The sequence below is a fragment of the Paralichthys olivaceus genome, chromosome 4, assembly GCF_024713975.1.
Source record: "Paralichthys olivaceus isolate ysfri-2021 chromosome 4, ASM2471397v2, whole genome shotgun sequence".
NCBI classification, from domain to species: domain Eukaryota; kingdom Metazoa; phylum Chordata; class Actinopteri; order Pleuronectiformes; family Paralichthyidae; genus Paralichthys; species Paralichthys olivaceus.
This window is the reverse complement of record NC_091096.1, coordinates 2,260,173-2,279,552: the sequence shown is the minus strand read 5'-3', so window position 1 is coordinate 2,279,552 and position 19,380 is coordinate 2,260,173. Positions and strand designations below refer to the sequence as shown.

General features: G+C 45.6%; 1 protein-coding gene across 2 annotated transcripts in view; it reads right to left on the bottom strand.

Annotated features, from left to right (window-relative positions):
- Positions 1-19,380, bottom strand: part of antxr2a (ANTXR cell adhesion molecule 2a) — a 58,764-nt gene that overhangs the window by 14,070 nt on the left and 25,314 nt on the right. For both annotated transcript variants that reach the window (XM_069523334.1, XM_069523335.1), the window contains 4 exons: positions 18,097-18,147; positions 17,433-17,522; positions 15,757-15,924; positions 15,461-15,541 (listed from right to left, as the gene is read on the bottom strand). In XM_069523334.1, coding sequence (XP_069379435.1) covers positions 15,461-15,541; positions 15,757-15,924; positions 17,433-17,522; positions 18,097-18,147 — 390 coding nt within the window. The remainder of the gene's footprint in view (positions 1-15,460; positions 15,542-15,756; positions 15,925-17,432; positions 17,523-18,096; positions 18,148-19,380) is intronic.

Here is a 19,380-nt window from a genome sequence, read left to right as displayed (position 1 = left end):
ACCGCACCACATGTCCGCTGACATCGTTTCTCCTCCGTCTCCTCCTCGACTAATACAACGGACAGTGTTTACGTTCCTCTTATGTTGTGAAGAGAAACGAAGCGTCAAGAGCTTCTTCATGTGCCACTCAGGCTGATCCTGGACGGCCGCAGGGGAAGAATTACTACTTCCTTGTCCGTCAACATTCAAACCTGGATTTCGTCCAGATCAGCGTCAACGCAAAAACATCACACGCGCCACCGTTTGATTCCCCAGGTGACGGAGCCCTTCACACCGTGACTTTCCTGGTTTTTTTTCGAATATATGCAAATGAGTCTGTTCTCACTTTCCAACACGTCTGATTTGATTTTTCTCTCAGTGGAATCCACAGACACACACGATGCCACGGGCAGATTACGTCCTCTGGAGGCGTTAGCGCACATGCGTGTTTGAGTAACACACAGTACATGTTACTGTGATTGGCACATACTATAGAATAAGTGAAATTTCTTCTCTTTCTCGCAAAAAACTTCCAGCAAAGACTTGTTCGTCTTCTTCGAGGTGCAGATACAAACGAAACAGCAGCGCAACCACAAATCCTGTGGGGGGCAGCGTGGGCGATAGTTGCAGGTAGACGAGACACGAGGAAGAGATTCCAACAACGGTGAAACTGATCCGTTAAAAGTCAGAATCTCTTTAAAATCCGCGGGTTTAAGAATTTCTGAAATTCGGATTTACGTTTTTTATTTCTTCTCTGATATTTAAAATCATCGATTATTAATTCAGAACACAAAGAAATCGATAGATGAATCAGTTTGATGGATGAAGGAGCGTAGCTGCATCGGGATGTTGTGAAAAAGGTCAATTAACACATCAGACGATACGGAAACATCTGCCGACAGATTATCAGGAGTGGTATCGGCCTGTTGCTCCATCAGTCTGACGCTCTCTGCTCTGGATTCTGCCGTTACACTGATTGCACTGTTTAATTAAGCAGGTTTTCAGACTCGGCGTCGGGTCAACACTCGCCTCAACTTCTGCTGCCGCCGTCAGCGTAAATCTGAGAGCGGCCTGCATTATCTTAATTTATTTGCATATGTTGGAGACCACAGACATTCACAGTCGCCCGAGGCCTCATCTCAAACACTCGGCACTGAGTGTAATTATTCAACAGTGTGGAGCGGCTCCGTTTTCTATTACAAGGCATTAAAAAGGCTAATATCGCTGCTGGTTCCCTAATGGCGAGGTTGGTGGCCATGTCATTTATTACTGCGCGCAGATACTGCGAGTCTCCCCGAGGATATTTCACCAGGAGGACGCACATATGATGCCGCAGCGACCGGCCGAGAGCGTGTCTTTGCAAGTTTGCAAGTTTTTTGGGGGGGTGGGGAGTCACGCGTCTTCATCGCTCTCCCGTTGCATGTTTTTTTTATTCAGCGTGTCGACGTCACTTCGACTGAAGGGAAAACGCCAGCCACCATGTTTTATGCATTAGCTTTTCAGTTCAGTTTCTCTTTCACGTCGCCGGAGCCAGACGAAGCTTGACTCGCGCTTCGGCTTTTATATTTTACAGCAAACAGGTTTCATACGTTCGCTGCGGATGCGTCGGCCTTGATCGCACGCCAGCCGACGAGACCCCGCAGAGAGGACGATGGAACGTGACACAGATGCAGCGTCTGGGATGGGAATGTGTTTGGATGCAGCCTCATTTCATCTTTATCTCGTTGAGACAGTAATGATTTTTAAGTTTGTGGTTTTCCCTCGACGGGTGAAGACAAAACGTGTTTGTGCATCAATTAATAATTAAGAGAGATGCACTCAAAAACAAAGGGAACACAGAATGACAACAGGTGGGAACTAAATCCAAAGAATCTTTGACAACAAGGTTTTTACTCTCAAGTCTCTTTCTGTTCTGACAGAGAAGAAACTGTGATTCCAGCTTCAGTATCTTTACATACGACCGTTCTAACAACACAGGGACGAATAGAATTTAAAATCAATATCACAATTTGTGTTTGGGTTAAAGGCCTCAGGTTCAATTCCGACCAAGCCCAAAGAAATCTTAAAAAAGGGTCAACGTTAAATAAAAATGTGTTAATCGTGGCGTCAGTACCTGAGTTTCAGAAGCGACACAGACATAAATTCACTGCTTTTGTCGGGACTTTAACACATATTCTTGATATTTATATTAACTCACGTCAGAAAATTGTTTAATTTCTGCAAAAATCCACAAGAAAATGTTTATAACTGTTTCATTAGTTCCATGACTCAAGTAATGAACAGATGTCATGATACTCTGTCTTACTTTCTTTATTTTAAGCATTTTAACATAAAATATACTCATCTTCGATGGATGACATGTACACGTCCACTGTTCCACTAATAAATACAGGAAACTGTTTCAATCTCACACAAAGTTTAAAAAAGTCTCAAAGAATTAACATTTTTAAAGATGGACTCTGTTTTTTTTCAAATATCAATATATCATTTTTTACAATATCCCACAAGATTCAGAGAAAAACCTCGTCACAGGATCGTGGATCTGAAATAACTGAATCCTGACAAATCTGATGTGACTCCACCTGAAAGTCGACAAGAGTCGATATCGAATCGTCTTCCAGCCGAAGTGACGGAGACGATGACATATGAGCAGGAGGTTTATCGGTCAACTTATCGGTGATGGTGCAGGGCAGCAACTCTCACGCACTCGATCTGTCTAATTGACTCAAATACTCTGCCCTGAAATCCCAAAGGCCTCGAACGCACACACACGCACACACACACACAGACACACACACACACACACACAGAGGCCCCCTGTCCCCTCTGCTCTCTCCTCCCTCGCCCCGGCTTCATTAGCAGCGGTTTGCATCATCCCCGGTGAAAACGTCACATGTCATCAGTGACTCCATTCTTTATCACTTCCTGCGGTATAGACAGTGTAACCTTCAGAAACCTGCTGCCCACAGTTTTACGTCTTAATTAGGCGCACTGTCACGGGCACCCAGCGCCCCTCGTCCCGATGTGAACGGACAGAGAGCGATGGAGACGGAGAGGGAGTGCGAAAGACGCAGAGGAGGACAAAGTCACACACCGAGGCGGCAGACAAAGGCCGAGCGAGAGGGAAAGAAGAAAGGAGAGGATGTAAAGTGGAGGAGAGAGAAGGGCAGGAGCAGGGAGAGGAAGAGGAGGAGGAGGAGAGTGGAAGTTGACGTGCGGTCGATCAGATGAGAGAAAGTAAAGGTGGAATATTTTGGGTGAAGTTAAATTACATTTTTAATTACGGAAACATCCAAAAGAAGAAAACACATTTAAACAAAGACCTGGTGATCAGCATCAATATCAGTAATTATCACAATTAAATCTCAGAAGCTTTAAAAGAATTCAATATATAAAGTTCAATATATGGATGAAGCAGAAAACTAATTTATCTCAGATTTATAAAACGTTGAAAATTGTTATAAACCTTCACTTTAAACTTAAATTAATTAATAATGCAACTTTTAGTTTGACGACTGACGATATCGACTGATGTGAAATTGTTTTTATATCGTGATATAATTTCTGGCAGAATCGTCAGCCCATACTAATGATCATCTTTTAACATAGGTACGATCAAAATGTTTAAAATCATCGACGCAAGCAGCTCAAACACTTACTCAATGAGCAAAACAATAAAAAGCAGGAAAGAAATAAATTAATACATTATTTGAAAGTTTCAGGTTCACGAGCGGTGAGTCTGTGAAGCTGTAGCTGCTCCTGAACTTTAAGGTCCTGAACAAAGCCTCTTCCTGTTTCCCTCATTTACGTTCAGTTCTTTGATCAAAACCTTATTTCTGAAATCTGCGTTCTCTTAATTAATGTAGGTTTTTGTCACAGAGAAGCGTGAAGGAGGAGGAGGAGGAGGACTTTCAGTGGAAGAAAAGCAGAACAGAGCTGAGAATTGTGTTGGCGACTCGCTCGGCGAGAAAAGAGTGAAAATCCGGCTTAGCGGCGAAAACACTGGAGATGCTTGTGTCCTCAGTTTGGGGACAGCTGACGGGTTAACACTATTAAGACTGCGGAGAACACAGGACTGAATGTGCATCTGTGCCTCCGAACACTGCGACTGAACGGAGACACGGACGCACAGACAGACGGACGGCAGAGGAGCGAGGGGACGACGCAGGAACACAGATTCTTTTTGTTGCTACACTTCTATATGACGCCTTTTTCTTTCTGGAAGCAAAACGCAGCTTTAACAGAATTTGTACGACCTCGTCTCACGTTTTCCACCGTAACATAAAGTATTTCTACACTATAACAGACCCCCCCCCCCCCCCCCCCCCCGAGAATACAAACAACAAACAATAAGAAGAAAAAACCCACAGACGCTCGTCTGATGAGCTGCTGTACGACGGCCGTGAAAAAAAAAAACCCCATCCCAGCACTTAGGCATCAATTAAATCTGTATCATCATCACTCAGTGTAATTGAAGGTGAGACAACCTATCAATTGTAAAAGATCACACTGTCATTAAGGTTAATAAGCTGTTTTATAAACTATCGCCATTAACACCGGATACATCTATTATCATGATGAATGACATATTGATAAAATAGGCGGGGGAATCGTCGGGCTGGCGTATACGAGAGAGACGCTGACACGAAAAACACTCGACTCAAACTGGAGAAAAGTGGAAATTTCATGAGCTGGGACCTGAGAGAGAAACGACAGCTACATCTGGAACCTCGTCAGGAGTGTTTTCAATTAGCCGCCGTGCAGTTTTGCCAGCTATTATCACATCTACATCTTTTCCCATCAATTCATTATGAAACGTGATGTGATTTATTCATGGGACACTCAGGCTCCAGTCTGGAGATCATACGATGAATTTAACCCCTGGACTGAAAAACGTGTGCAGCAGCGTCCTTAAAGAAGACGCCTGTTTAAATCAGTGCATAAAAAAACTATTTTAAATGTGTGAGCTGCATTTCTAACATCAGAAAAGTCAAATTCTGAGTTTTCTTCCAGCCACGATAAATTATTTTCGTACATCTGATTCCTTCTCTTACGTCAGAGTCAGTTTAGATTCATTCACTCTGTCTGTGACGACACAAAACCACGTCTCAGGTCCTTTTCCTCGTCTCATCCGAGGTCACTTCACACAAGCAGCAGTAAAAAAAAAAAAAAAAAAAAAAAGATTTTTTAATTAGTGTCAAATACAAATTAAAACGTCTTTAAATTGCTGTTGAGCCCACAGTTTGGGATGAAAGCGCTCGTGCTTAAGCTCATTAGCGTAATTAATCTCACGTTAAAGAAGTGGCAGAGGCCCGGCGCTGAAGGAGTTAACGAGGTGGAGCCAGTAATTGGACGAGGAGCGACCCTTTCAGGGCCAGTGACGCCGACATCCGCTAATTCACTTAAATGGTCACCAGAGGCGGAAGAATTGGATCCGGAGAGAAACAGGGAGCGGCGTCGAATCTCAGCATCATCAGGGTGGATATCACAGTTTTTCGACTCTGTGGTCAAAACCAGAAACGTCATAAATCAGCTGCAGCTCGCTCAGAGTCCTTCTACTGGTCTCCTGTCAGTTCTTAAGTCACACGTGCTCCCAGTGTATGAACCAGTGCGGCTCGTCTGATCCTCTGGTGCGAGTCAGCGGCAGGTTTTTTTTTTTTAGCTTCTGTGCTCCAAAGCCGCCGGAGCGTCGAGGACCTGAGAGCAGCCGGACGAGCTGAAATCTTAAAAAACGCAAACTTAAAACCTCCTCCGCCTGGTTTATGGTTTGTAGAAATCTTATTTTATGATCACTTGAAACGGACGCGCAGCACAAAAGAGCATTTACATGGCTATGATAGCTGTACCTAATAAACTGAACCAACATGATGGCAGAGCAACAGAAGTTTAATTAGATCATTACTAAATAGGTTTAATCAAACCTCCACTGGTTCCAACATCCTACGTATATATTTCCTTTATATATGTGTTTCATTTGAGGCTTCTCGTTGGATGAAATAATCAAAGTGTGGACTTCGTATTGTTTTTCGTATCGTTCTGATAATTTGATGTTTATAACAAACTCAATATTGAGAAAGGTTCAAGTTACTGATGTGATATTGAAATCAGACGTATATCACCGATCTGAATAAACCGTGCCGGCTCTTTAAAGAAGATATCAGCGTTTAAAAAGTGAGTGACCTGTCGGAGTTTCAGTGACTTTAGAGAGAAGAGAGGGGGAGGCGTGTGTGTGTGTGTGTGTGTGTGTGTGTGTGTGTGTGTGTGTGTGTGTGTGTGTGTGTGTGTGTGTGGCCTGCAAACCAACCAACAGAACCACATCAGTGACACTTCACTGCTATTCATAATAGAGACGAGGGGCTCAGAGGGTGAGACTTTCAGGGGCTTCCAGGCCAATTAGTTTATTTTCTGAGCAAAACAAATCAAAAATCAAATTCATTAAAAACGGTTCCTGCCTGGGAACAGGAGTCAAGATATTCGAGTTGAGGAGGAGGAGGAGAAAAGTGGAAAACAATGGTTGGTCAAACAGCTGCTGTTGTATGTTCTGTATGTTCATATTTACATGTTTATTCATAACGTACGTCTCTTATCAAACATTTCAGAGCGGATCACATTACACGCAGCTTCATGCGACGGCCCTTCACTACATATTAGCCGGCGCCGTCACACCGTTACATTTATGTATACAAAATACAAGCGGCCTAATTGAATATTCACTGTGAACATATTCCCTGCATAACATGACTCCCAGCTTCCATCACTTTAAAAATTCAAATCAATGGGAGGAGAGGAGGGGAGCATTAGAATACATTACTGCATGTATGTGTGATCCTCCTCCTCCTCCTCCTCCTCCTCACCTCTTGACAGACATATAGAGGAGGAGGAGGAGGAGGAGGAGGGCAAAGTGCACGCGACATCGCCGGCCTCGGCAAAGCTGACGTTAACAATAATGTAATTTAATTAAAGCCAAGATCCCAGCGGTCCTCTCCAAACGACGGGGGCTTTTGATTTTAATAGGTGATGAAGAAATGGCTCAGCAACCGGCCGACAACGCCACCGACCAGTCTGAGGGATTCTCAGATAAAAAAAAAAAAAAGAAAGAAAGCGGGACATCAGTTCAGATCGTATCAGGCAGGGGGTGCAGGGGGTGCAGGGGGTGCAGGTACCAGCCCCGGCCACCCAAATACAACAACACTGATCAGCTACTGGAGAGGAAGAGGGGAGACCCTGAACGCAGCGCGGCCGGAGGGTCCCGAGAACAACAAGGCTGGAAAATACCCAAAGTGGATTTCTCCGCAGAACAAGATTTAAAAGAGAAGAGGATGAGAAAAAACAAGAGCTAATCCAGAACTGAGCGAGCAGAGATCAGAGTCAGAGTCTTTACATGCTGATGAATGACATTAAATCTGGACGGATATTAAAATCTCACACAAACAGCTTGTTTTTGTTCTGCGTTGCCGGAGAAACAGTTTTGTTTTGTTGTTTTTTTTTTGATCTGTCACCACAGCAACAAAACACATGAACGAAGAAGAATTCAATTCATCATCTCTATTTATTTACTTTAAGCCTTTGACCGTAGAAATACATGTACATGTAAGTGAGTATTCAATGTATAAGAGTCGTGTTTTAACGCTCTGGACGAAGTCTGAAGAAATAAAGTAATTTATATTATCGTGCGTAATAAAAAGTCTTTATTGTTGTGAGTTGTTTTTAACTGAAAAAATCTTCGACGACTCAGATCGAAGAATCAGATTCTGAGAAATGAGGAACATGAAGGGATTTGTTCCTGACGCCTCTCTAATAATTTTCTCATTAATTCTCTCTTTTTCTCACATTAGGCTTAGTTTTCACTTTACTCCTCCAACCAGCCGCCACCAACAACAATCTCACACACACACACACACACACACACACACACACACACACACACACACACACACACACACACACACACACACACACACACACACACACACACACACACACACACACACACACACACACAGGGTTCCCTCATTGGTAATCCTGTTACCAGCCAGGTCCCATCTTGGACTTGCCGTGCAGGGCCGTGGATGAGGAGGAGGAGGAGGAGGGGTGAGTGAGTGGGTGGGTGAGGGTGGGTGTTTGGGGGGGGGGATTAACATGGTGGTCATTATCGAATTTACAACCAGTCATACAGACATCTGCCCTACTTTTCCTGTGTTAATGTAAAAAGAACTAATCTGGTTAAGAGAGCGCGGGCGCGGCCTGTAAATCGGCGGCGCTCTCCGCCATAGTTAAAGCTGTCACTTCTCTTGTGGGGGTTGCGGCGGCTGAATGGAGCTGTCAGCCGGCTACTTGTTAGGGCTAACAAGGCCGTCCACTGATAGGACTAATGAGGCCCAGGGCTCACCGCTACCCTGCACAGCAGCCCACCACCGCCACCGCCACCGCCACCACCGCCACCACCACCGCCGCTGCAGAGTTCTGTGCTGTGCGACGTCTAAAGAGCTCCAACGTGAGACAGAGCGCAGATCGATACGGATTATTATGAAAAGACTAAAAACATAGAGACACTTTCCGATGCAGATCCCTTTGTTTTAATCATCATCGAAATCTGTTGAGGGAGTTTTTCCTCCACAGTCGCCGAAGTGCTTGCTCATTGTGAAAACTGTTGGGTTTCTATATATTAATATATATATATATATATTAATACGATTATAAGGTCTTGACCTTCTATGTAAAGTGCCTTAAAATAATGTATATTATGATTTGGTGCTATACAAATTAAATGTAATTGAATTGAATTGAGGACATGAGAGACTTTTTATGTTTTTACTTTTAATTGAAACAAGTGGAATAATCTCGAAGAAAGAGTTCTGCAGACACAATCAGTCGGGAGAGTTGATTTTTGAGGTAAATTCTCTTTTACCTTCACGCAGGAGAAAATACACTAATGCACGACCCACAAATAAGAAGGTAAGAGAAAAATATTAAGTAGAGGAACATCTGAACTCGCACTTCGCACATGTATATGCGATAAATACCCATGTTGCCTATGTTATCAGCAACATCACATGAGATTTGTTTGGAACTGAGCAACAAGACTTCAGGGGTTAAACTGCAAAAATGATTTAAAAGAAAAGAAATGTCTTGGAAGCCGGAGATAAACTAATAAAGTCCAGAGTTTGTAAACTGTGAGACTTCCCCCGTGGCCTGAGAGTAAAGATGAATCCCTGCACGTTCTCCCACATGTTCTCTATCTCACATCTTATTCATCTTGTCCATTTCCTCCTCGATTAAAACCCACACGACGCTGATCCTCTCTCAGCAAATAAACACCACTGACTGAATTCCTCCGTTTTCACACAGAGGTAAATTAGACGCTGGTTGTGGGTTAAATGTCAAGACTTTTTTTTTTTTTTTTTGTGTGTGTCTCCAGCCTTTCCCAGTGAAGACGAGTTCTCTTCTCTCAATGCTTCATTATTTGTGACGCCCTGGTTTAATTCCAATTACCCCTGTTAATTAGGAAATCTCATGCTCTCTGATCTGGAGCTTCATTTCAGCCTAATGTCATTTGCCAGGTTGTTTACTTTCGATTAAAAGCCTTTTATTGTGAAATTAAGTGTTACATTTGTTTTCGGTGAGGTATTTCTCCGCGTGACGGTAAATATCTCGTCAACACGTGGATGTCCCCTCGCGTGCATTAGCCTGTGTTTACTCGACATTAGCTGTCAACTCTTTCTTAAGGATATATATTAGTACCACATTAGCATATTGTCTCATCAGACGTTTAGGTACCAAATTATTCTGTCCGCCGGCTGTGGAGGGAGCAGAACGTGGGCCTGCCGCCACGCCGCACACCTTCAAGACCGTGTCATCTTCGCAGGCCTTTTTTTATTCTAACGCCGAACAATGCAGTTCGACGGCTTTTATTAGTTTCAAGAAAGATGTTCTCACCATATTCAGTGTGGCGTCGTAAAGACACAGGCAGTAACAAAAAGGGAAGCGTGAAAGGATGAGTGTGTGCATCTGTTGACATTTGTTTTGTTTTTTTTCTTCAAACAATGCAGAGCTAGTGTTTGCTCTGCTTTACATCTGAAGATGAGGCGACTAAAAGACGGCGAGCAGGAAGCTGCCGAATACGTCTTCATGTTCAGTTCCATAGAAGACTGAATAAACAGTCTGTCGGAGGAATCTCACTGTCGTGCACAGAGTAAATTCTTCCGTATCGTTTTTTTTCTCCTCACTACAAAGAGTCATTTTTCTTCTTCACCTCTTTCAGGATGTAAACTGGGTCATTGTGTTTATCTCTTCAGTTCCTGTGAGGCGGCCATTTCCTGTCTTGGATCGTGTCCATGTGACCAGACTGCCCAGAACATACTGATACACCGGTTCACTGCTGATCCTATGCCGTGGCTATTGTCCAATATTTAAATCTGTATTTAAACCTGATTTACTGGAGTTGGGTTTATCTGATCTACTGCTGCTAATATTGCACTTTATCGTCCGATCTCTTTCTGTGTGGACGATGCAATCTAAACATATATCTGGACAAAACCTAAAAGCAACGGGTGAAGGATTAAAAATCTAAAGTTGGATGATCAAATTTAAACGATTGGAAGGTTGGAAATCTAAAATCATGCCCTGCTTTGATAGTAATCTGTAACTGCTCCACAAAAGACTCCATTTCCCACAATCCTCTCTCTCAGCTCTCATCACAGATCATGGCTGTGGAAGATGATAAACATATTGGAAATATTTTTTCCTGCCACACTGATCGCTCGCTCCTCGACCATCTGTCGCCGAGAGAAACTTCAGCTCCCTTTTCACTGGAGGAACGTTCCCCCCACAAAATGTGACCCGGTGGCTCACGATGTAAAAATGCAGCGTGGAGGCCAGAGAGAAGCTGCCAACACTCGGAGCCATGCTCCAGTTTGTTTACACTCATTATTCTCTCTTTTCTCAGGATGAATAATTACTGATGACCTACTGATGTTAGGATCCTTCGCGAGGCACCTTCAGTGAAATACTGAAAGTAAAAAGCAGATATCTAACGTTTTCACTTGGCTCCGGTTCCGTGACGACGATCACCTCGCAGCGTCCTAATTGAGCCCAGAGAAACCGGAGGCCGCTGCCGAGGAGGGAGAAAATAGACCCGAGCATGTATTTCTGTGACCTGGGAGGACAGCTCTGCCGTGCCACGCCGTGCTGTGCCACGCCAGGCTACGGCAAGCAGACTGTCACCTATACCCTCGGTGGCCCTCGGCTTATGCCAGCCTCGTCCTCGTTATTTCTTTTTTCGCCTTACATCCATCCCTCCCTCTCCCTCTCTCTCTCTCTCTCTCTCTCTGTCTCTGCTCCCTCCATCTGACGGGACTCTTCCAGAGCAGGTCCTCGGAGTCCCTCTGCTCACAGTCACTTAATTAAACGCTCCCACAGCTCAGTCTACGACGTGACCGGCGGCTGTTAAATTAAGATGCTGTCACAGCCGGGGCACGGAGCGCTGGCAGGGTGAAGGAAAGATAAAACAGCTGAGGAGAGGAGAGGAGGAGAGGAGTAGAGGAGGAAGGAGGGAGGCAGAGAGGTGGGAGGCTGCTTCTACGACCACTGTGCTCTGCTGCCTCCGTTTGTTTTGGTGAAAAACCTCAAAACCCTCTCACATATTCCGGAATCCTGACGTAGAATGTTTTCATATTCTTGCTTCCTCCGAGGAGCTTCTATTTTTATCTGCATATGTGGTTTCACCAGGGGACTGATTCCTTTCTGTATCTTCTGAATTATCATTATATGTCATGGGAATACTGCTCGGGCTCAGATATAAGAAAAATGAAAATGAAAAATGAAAAAAGTCTAGTAGAATGAAATTTAAAGACAAAAATTACATAAATAGAGAAATATATAATAATAATAATGCTATGATGCCAAGTATGACAGCGACATGTCAGGATGACAGAAATAAGCGCAACAAAGAAAAATGTGTTTTTTCTTTTCAGATGCGATACGATGATATTTGAGATCTCAAACAACTAAACAAGTTTCTCATCTGCGTCTCGTTTCTCTCTCACTGACAGTCGCCTCGTTAGAGCTTTAAAATCTAAAAGATTCAAGAAGGAACTCTTTGCACAGAATCCCACAAAAAAAACGTCTTTTCTGAGCTCGACAGTCTAGAGGTGCATCAGATAATAGCATTAACCTCCACACACACCAGCACACTCAGCCCACACGTCCCCCTGGCGAGGAGCAGACGAGCGTGAGAAGAACAAATGGAAATCCAAACGGACTCACAGGAACTCAAACGCCTGCTCTCCGTTTCTGGCTCGCCCGCTCGCCCGCCCGCCCGTGTGTCTTTTTCTGTGGGACTCGGAGGGTTTAATGTACAGTGATGCATCATTCATCCAGCACCTTGTTGGGACATTTTGCGGACAGCTGCTTTCAGAAAACAATACCTGGAGTGTGAAGGTGGGGGCGGCGAGAGCTCACCACCGCCTCTTCAAAAAGAGCCAGAGTGAGCATCAGAATAAGGCCGCCACCCCCCCCCCACCCCCCATCTCCGCCACCTTCCTCTACCTGCTGTCCCCAGTCGATCCCCGGCAAAACTTGGCGGCAGATGTTGCTGTGCTAAGTTGGCTCTGAAGTGCCTCCCCGGCTCCCCGGTCTCACCGACAACACAGTCAAACCACATTAGATCTCTTTATTTGTGCCTGGGGCAAGTTCGGCACTGCAGCTGTGTCCACCCCCGCTCTACCTTTGGTGTTGAAGGCCCTCAGGCGCTAAATGTGAGACCACAAAAAAAAAAGAAAGACAGAAAAAACTGTTTCACTCTCATTTTCTGTCTCTCTTCTGCATCTGCTGACAATCCAGCAGTCTGGCTGCGGGCGGCAGCCCTGAGGGAGGGAGGGGTCAGCGAAGGAGACCACTGAGCGAGGGAAGGAGGGTGAGGACGGGAGGAGGAGGAGGAGGAGAGCACGAGGTGGCGTGGACACCCGGTTCCCCGAGCTGAGCAGATGTCTGCGGCAACCTGCTTCCTTACACCTGTACAAGTCCTTGTAACCTCCGCGGAAGCAGCCCGCAGAAAAATTCATGACCCTGGAGATTTCCTGTCCGCCATCAAAGAGCGCTGCCCTGCCTCCCCGCCTCCCCCCCCCCCCACCGTCCCCTCTTTCCTTCTCCTCCTCGTCTCCATGTCCCCGCTGTGCACTCCACACCAAACCAGCAACAGGACACATTTTAATCAAGCCATGTTTCCTTGAAAAGACTAAAATAACAATGGGGACCAGGGTACAGAGGCAGACCACACCATATCAGTCGATGTGAAGTTTTTATATTAAAGAACTCCACTACAGTGAGGTCATAAAAATATAAATACCATTTCAATCTAGATCCAAAAGTCGGGATGCAGCTTATTTTCTGACGTCACGATGTCGTTGTGTTGAATATCACAAATAAACAAAATCATTTTCTGATCAACACGAGCTTCAGATGTGTTTGGTTTGTCTCAGCTGTCAATCATGATGTTTCTCATCAGGAACATGAACACTTACATTAGTGGTATAATAAACTGCAAAACGTCCTAAAATGGTAGAAGTCTATTTATTTGACGTGCACTTTGACTTTTAATTTTAGTCCATGTCCCGTCTAATAACATGAAGGAGGCTGGGTCTATTACCTGCACTGCAGCTAGCCACCAGGGGGCGAACGAGAGTAAGGTGTACATTTTAAAACAGCTCGGTTAAAACCATCATCTCACAAACGGCGTCCGTGGCCTGGTGGCTGATTCCCTCCCGTGTCTCATACAGTCTTGATCACGGACTTGAAAGTGGCGTTGGGCTCGGTGATCGGCATGTGAATGAAGCGAGCCAGCTGTGTCAGGGACTCCGCTGGCAGCCCATCCTCTCCCAGTCTGAGTGCTTTGACACAACTGGTTTACTCACCAGCGGGTTTCGCTCTCACTTTTCTCCTCCTTCAGAACAGTTCGCTCGGAGCGACTGGGGCGACCCCATGTGTGGAGACATCTATCATCTCTCACACCGTGGGATCTGCCTTTTTTCCTGCTCGAAACTCCGACGGTCGGACGAAGGTCGTGCAGGGGAATTGTTGTCATTTCAGCACGAAAACAAAGCCAGTGAGCGCACTGCATGAAAATATGTAGGATTGGTCATCTCGTAAAATAAAACCTGGACTCACCGGGATGCCTCATAAAACAACCAGGAGCCAGGGAGCTATCGTCGTGCCAGAGAAACAAACTCACATCATACATGAGTCATTCTTGCTCTGACAGGGTGAAGTCGTTTAAAGAATACACACACACACACACACACACACACACACACACACACACACACACACACACACACACACACACACAACTGAAGTCCGGACATATTCCTGAAAGGATGCAAAAGAAGAGCCAGACATGTTTAAGACAAAGACGCAGATTTTGACGTCAAGAACCGATGCCGGTGTCGATGTGCTGCAAACAAACACAAGTATATACATGAGGTCCTGCCACAAACTCCTGCGTTGTTCCTCAGATGCGAACACAACACAACACTTGTGAGGAGCGTGCTCCCCCGAGTGACCGCCGGTGTCAGGTTTCAGTGTGTGTTGGTTTCTAGCAGCAGACCAAGGCTGAGAAAAGTCCAGGATTTGACCGTATTAGGTCTCGTCTCCCTGGTGCGTCCTCCTGTGAGTCGATGCAGCTGTGTCCTGATTAGGAAACAGCAGCACAATGACAGAGTTGTGCCAGCAGCTTCCTCTGCCGAGGCCGAGCACACAGATTACTGAAACGCCACAGCTGTAATGCAGCACAGCAATAAAGTAATGAGTCCTTTCGTGTGACTGTGGCGACTGAAAAGATTCGCAATGATAACAAATGCAGCAGATTAGGGGTTTTTTATGGCGGCTACAGCAGCATTTAGAGAAAAAGTGTTTGATTTAAGGCACCTCAACGCAAACCGTTTGAAACCCCTCCCCTTAACGCCCCCTGGAGGAACCTGCTCGGGTGCAAAGCTGACGTGAAAAATCCAAAAGGTCGTCGCATGCAGCCAGCGTGGGTTGAAAGTAGATAGATAGTAGATATGAAGGAGTCACTCTGAGCAAATGAGAAACTAAAACACGATTTTGAGACTGGGATTGAACTGACGACCCTCTGGTTGGTGGACGACCCACTCTACCTCCCGAGCCACAGCCGCCAATGAAGATGACGACACATTAAAATACAATAAACAGCACCACTGGTGTGACTCACTCCCTTCAGGCGAAGTTTAAAATACAAAAAAAAACCCAACACAACACTGAAACACTCATTTCCTGTATCCGCCCGCACACACACACACGCACACACACACACACACACACACACACACGCACGCACACACACACACTGAAGTATTGCACGCATCTGCTTTTTTATGATTTCTTCATCATGTGCAGGATCTTTTGTGTTGTCGTTTTGTAGATTTTGAGAAGTTTGGGTGGTTTCCTGTTGTTTTTAGCGTCTTACCTTCTCTGCAGAGCTGGGACGCATGAGGGAGACTCGGTCGTACTGCCGCCCCAACAAAGCCCACAATGCATCGAGACGACCCTGATCAAACAGAAAACATGGGCCTGCATTTAGATAACAAGGTCCCGCCATGTGCAACTGATGGTTTTTTATTCAACTGGTCTTTGACCCCGACCACTCATCATTAATGAAATTCTATACTTCGGTTGCGACGACCATCAAAGCTCGTTCAAATGATTCACATCATTATTATAATAGCAGTAAAGTAGTATTTATTGTGTCGCAGGAGTATTTACCTTGATGGGAGTGTACCATTTATTCTCTGCCTGGTAGGTGGGAGCCGGCTTCGGGGTGGGACGTTTCGTTATTGGCTGCTCTTCGTCCTCGGGTATGGACACGATGGCGTTCTTGGCCTTCTCCAGCCGGGCCCCCTCCTCCGTCGAGCCCTTTTCACCCCAACGCACCTGGACACACAAAACCAAGAATCAGGAGAATCTATAACGCAAATATCAATGATTCCGATAACAATAAACTCAATGAGGGTTTTCTCAAAGTTCTTAAACAACTGAAATTAAAAAACAATCGCTGGTTAAGATTAGTCTCAACATCCGTGATGATTATAACAAAGTATTTGAACAACTTCTATCACTGCACCGTAAATCCATAAGAAAATAAAACCACCTGAAACCCTGTTGTTTCCTTTGTTAATAAGCTACATGCTGTATTATTTGTTATAGTGTGTGAGTGTGTGAATACAGGTTTGTGTGTTTGCTAAGCTGTCCTGTCTTTTAATTGAATTCCTCACATCTGTTGCAGGGAGGAGATATAAAAAAAAAAAATAAAAAAAATAAAAAAATCCACCATCGCATGAACGGGGAGAGGTGATTAATTAGCGACACCGTTTTCAAGCTGTAGGTTAAGCCGTGACAATATAGAACAGCTTTTCAGAATCATCTCCGGGATACGTCCCTGGCCTGCAGCGTCATCAAGAGAAGAGAGGGCTGCGATGAATAAAAGATATGTTGTCACCTCAGCCCGTTAAATACACGTTTGACATATTGGCAGCAGGCGAAGCAGTGGAGCCCCTTTTTTTTTTTTTTTTTTTTTCTTCTCCTCAGCTTGACGTCGAAAACGCGGATGCAGAAGAAGAAAGAAGCACCTTGTTCTCCGAGCGCGAGGGGGCGAAGCTTCAGAAGTGGAGACGGACCTGTCGGTGGGAATCAACCTGCTGCGGCAGGAAGAGAGAGGAGGGAGTGCGGGGTTCGCATCTCGCCAACGCTCGTGGGGATAAAGTCAAGCGGTAGGAGCTCCCAGAGGATGCTGGGAAATCCCTGCAATGCCACCAACTTCCTCGAGGCTGGGAAGCGGTAGGGGGTACGGCAGCGAGGGAGGAGGGGAGGCTTTAAACCTGGATTCCCCGCGGGACGGAGGAGGCGGATAACAAAGGCCCTGCCAAGGTTTGGGGGAGGAGGAGGGGGGAGGAGAGGTGGGTGAGGTGGATATGTCAAGTTGACAGCAGCACTCAATCCTTCATTCCCACAATGACTTGATCCAATCAGGCCCGAGCGGCCAAGGACGAGATGGCAGGGCCTGTCACGTCGGAGGCATCAGTGGACTGACGAGGACGGCGGCACGGGTGGACAGCGTCAGTCCCACCTCCTGCCGCCTGTGCATCTCCACTAACTTCTAGAAAAAAACCTTGAACGTCAGCAGGTTTCTCTGAACATGATGCAGGTTTACAGGGGAACAGATGTCGGGTGCGTCACTTCCTGTCCGTCCAGGGATTGGATCTGACATTTGTAGGATTCCAGGGTTTTTATTTCACATGAATAAAAAGCAACAACACATTTTATTTATTTATTTTTAAACCATTTCACATCTGGACGGTGACATTAATCTGTTATAACAAAAATAACAGGTTGACCCTGAACCTCATGTTTTGAAAACCAAACAAAGGAGAATGATCTCTGACCTCCATGCGTTTGATTCCTCCAGCTCCTCTTCCTCCATAGTAGGAGGCGTCCACAGTCGGCCACTTTGACTTGGGCAGCGGCTCAGGCTCCTGAGAAAAACATGGAGGGAGGTTCAGAGACTCATACACACGTTAAATATCCGTTCACCCGCTGCAGCCGGATGCAAACTTCCTCTCTTATTACATAAACATCGTCATTTATCAGATCTGCAACACAAAAGGAAGTGAGAGCAGGACTGTGTCGCTATTGTTCTTTCTTTTCAGCTCCGTTTAACGTATGAATCCTTTTCCTCCCGATTGCAAAGATCATTTCCGTCATTTTGTCGAGAAGGAGAAGACGCTCGTGTCCTTACTTTCCGCTGCAGCCGTTAAAAATAATGTCACATCCTTACTGTGAATCCAGAATTACACGAGGTTCAAACTAGAGACCAAAAGAGATTTAACGACATAACTTTTCAACAAGAGTTTTCAAAATATAGCTCAATATTTCTGGAAATAAACGTTTTGACTCGAGTCAGAGGAAAAGATCTCTACCACAAATCAATCTCTTCTTCTTATTTTGAAAAGAAAGTCATTAAGCCTCATTATGCAGATTGAAGAAGATTATCTGATGAGTTTTCTGTTCAGTGTATCAGTTTAGAGACAACAGCATATTAATACTCACAGGTGGCGGAGGACGGGTAGGTGGAGGAGGAGGCGGCGGGTCTTTGATGACCTGGATAAACACAAAAAGCACAAGAGCGTCAGCAGAAAGTCCACGGAGGGACGAGTGCAAACACACAAACACACGCCCGCTCAAACCATGTCAGGACGAGCGCAGACGAGGCTGACGGAGGTGACTCGTGACAGGTGACTGAGACAAACAGAGACGTCCCTGAGCTCGTTGCACGGCAGAGACGCCGCCGCTGCCAGGCTGCTCTGTAAACGCGGAGCGCCGTCACCCCACTGACTACTGATTACAGGGATTCTGCTTGTAAACCAACATCAGGGGCCCCCTGTGCAAAATAAAGAAAAGCTGAAAATCAACTTGTTGACAGGGGAGTCTTTGGGGCGATCACTGTTGCCCGTTTAGCTCTTAATTAATTGGATGGGGTTCAGTGCTCCCGAGCAATACCCCCCAATCATAAAGTCCTAAGGAGTTAATTAGCTCCAACGAGATGCAGAGGAGGAGGCTCGGGCTCGGCTCGGCTCCAAGCTCCGTCTGGGTGGAAGATGAGTGGCGGCAAACACACACACACACACACACACACAGAAACAAACCCGACACTCTTCACCCACAGCAGAGTGACCAGCCCGGCGGCATTGTTCATGACAACACTGGGTGACATGGCACCTGAGGAGCAGGTTGTCCACAATGTGATTCCACTCAAGGACAAGATGCCTCGACGAGGTTTTTCAGATGTGCATCGCGAAGCAAAGGAGCGTCCTGACAGGGACATTTGTCAGGTGTCAGTCAGGACGCTCCACATTCTGATGTCCAACTTTTTCACTGCAGGTCGGCTGGAGACGCCTCGCGTGAGACGGAGTTTATTCTTTGGCGTTTTAAGGTTTCGAGGGGTTTTACGTCAACGTCAGGGCTCCGAGAACACGGAGGCCGAAGATGTCAAACATTATCTGGCCCCGCCTTCACAGATGTGAGGGTTTGCTCCTGTTTTCTGTTGAATATCGTTGTAAACTATTTGTTGGACTGAGACTTGAAGACACCTCACCGAGCTCCGGCAACACGACGAGATATCAATCACAGGAAGTAGAGACGGCATTACACAACAGACGAAGCTGTACCGTACTGTGTAAAGACGTTACCGTGGCAACAAAATGAACCGGTTCCATTCAAACCAATCAGGGTCCAGTACAGGTAGGTACTCGAAGGTCGATGAACGACACAACGTACGACAAAATTCTTTAGTCCCTGAGTTACAACGTGAAACCAGAACTAACCGGATCACAT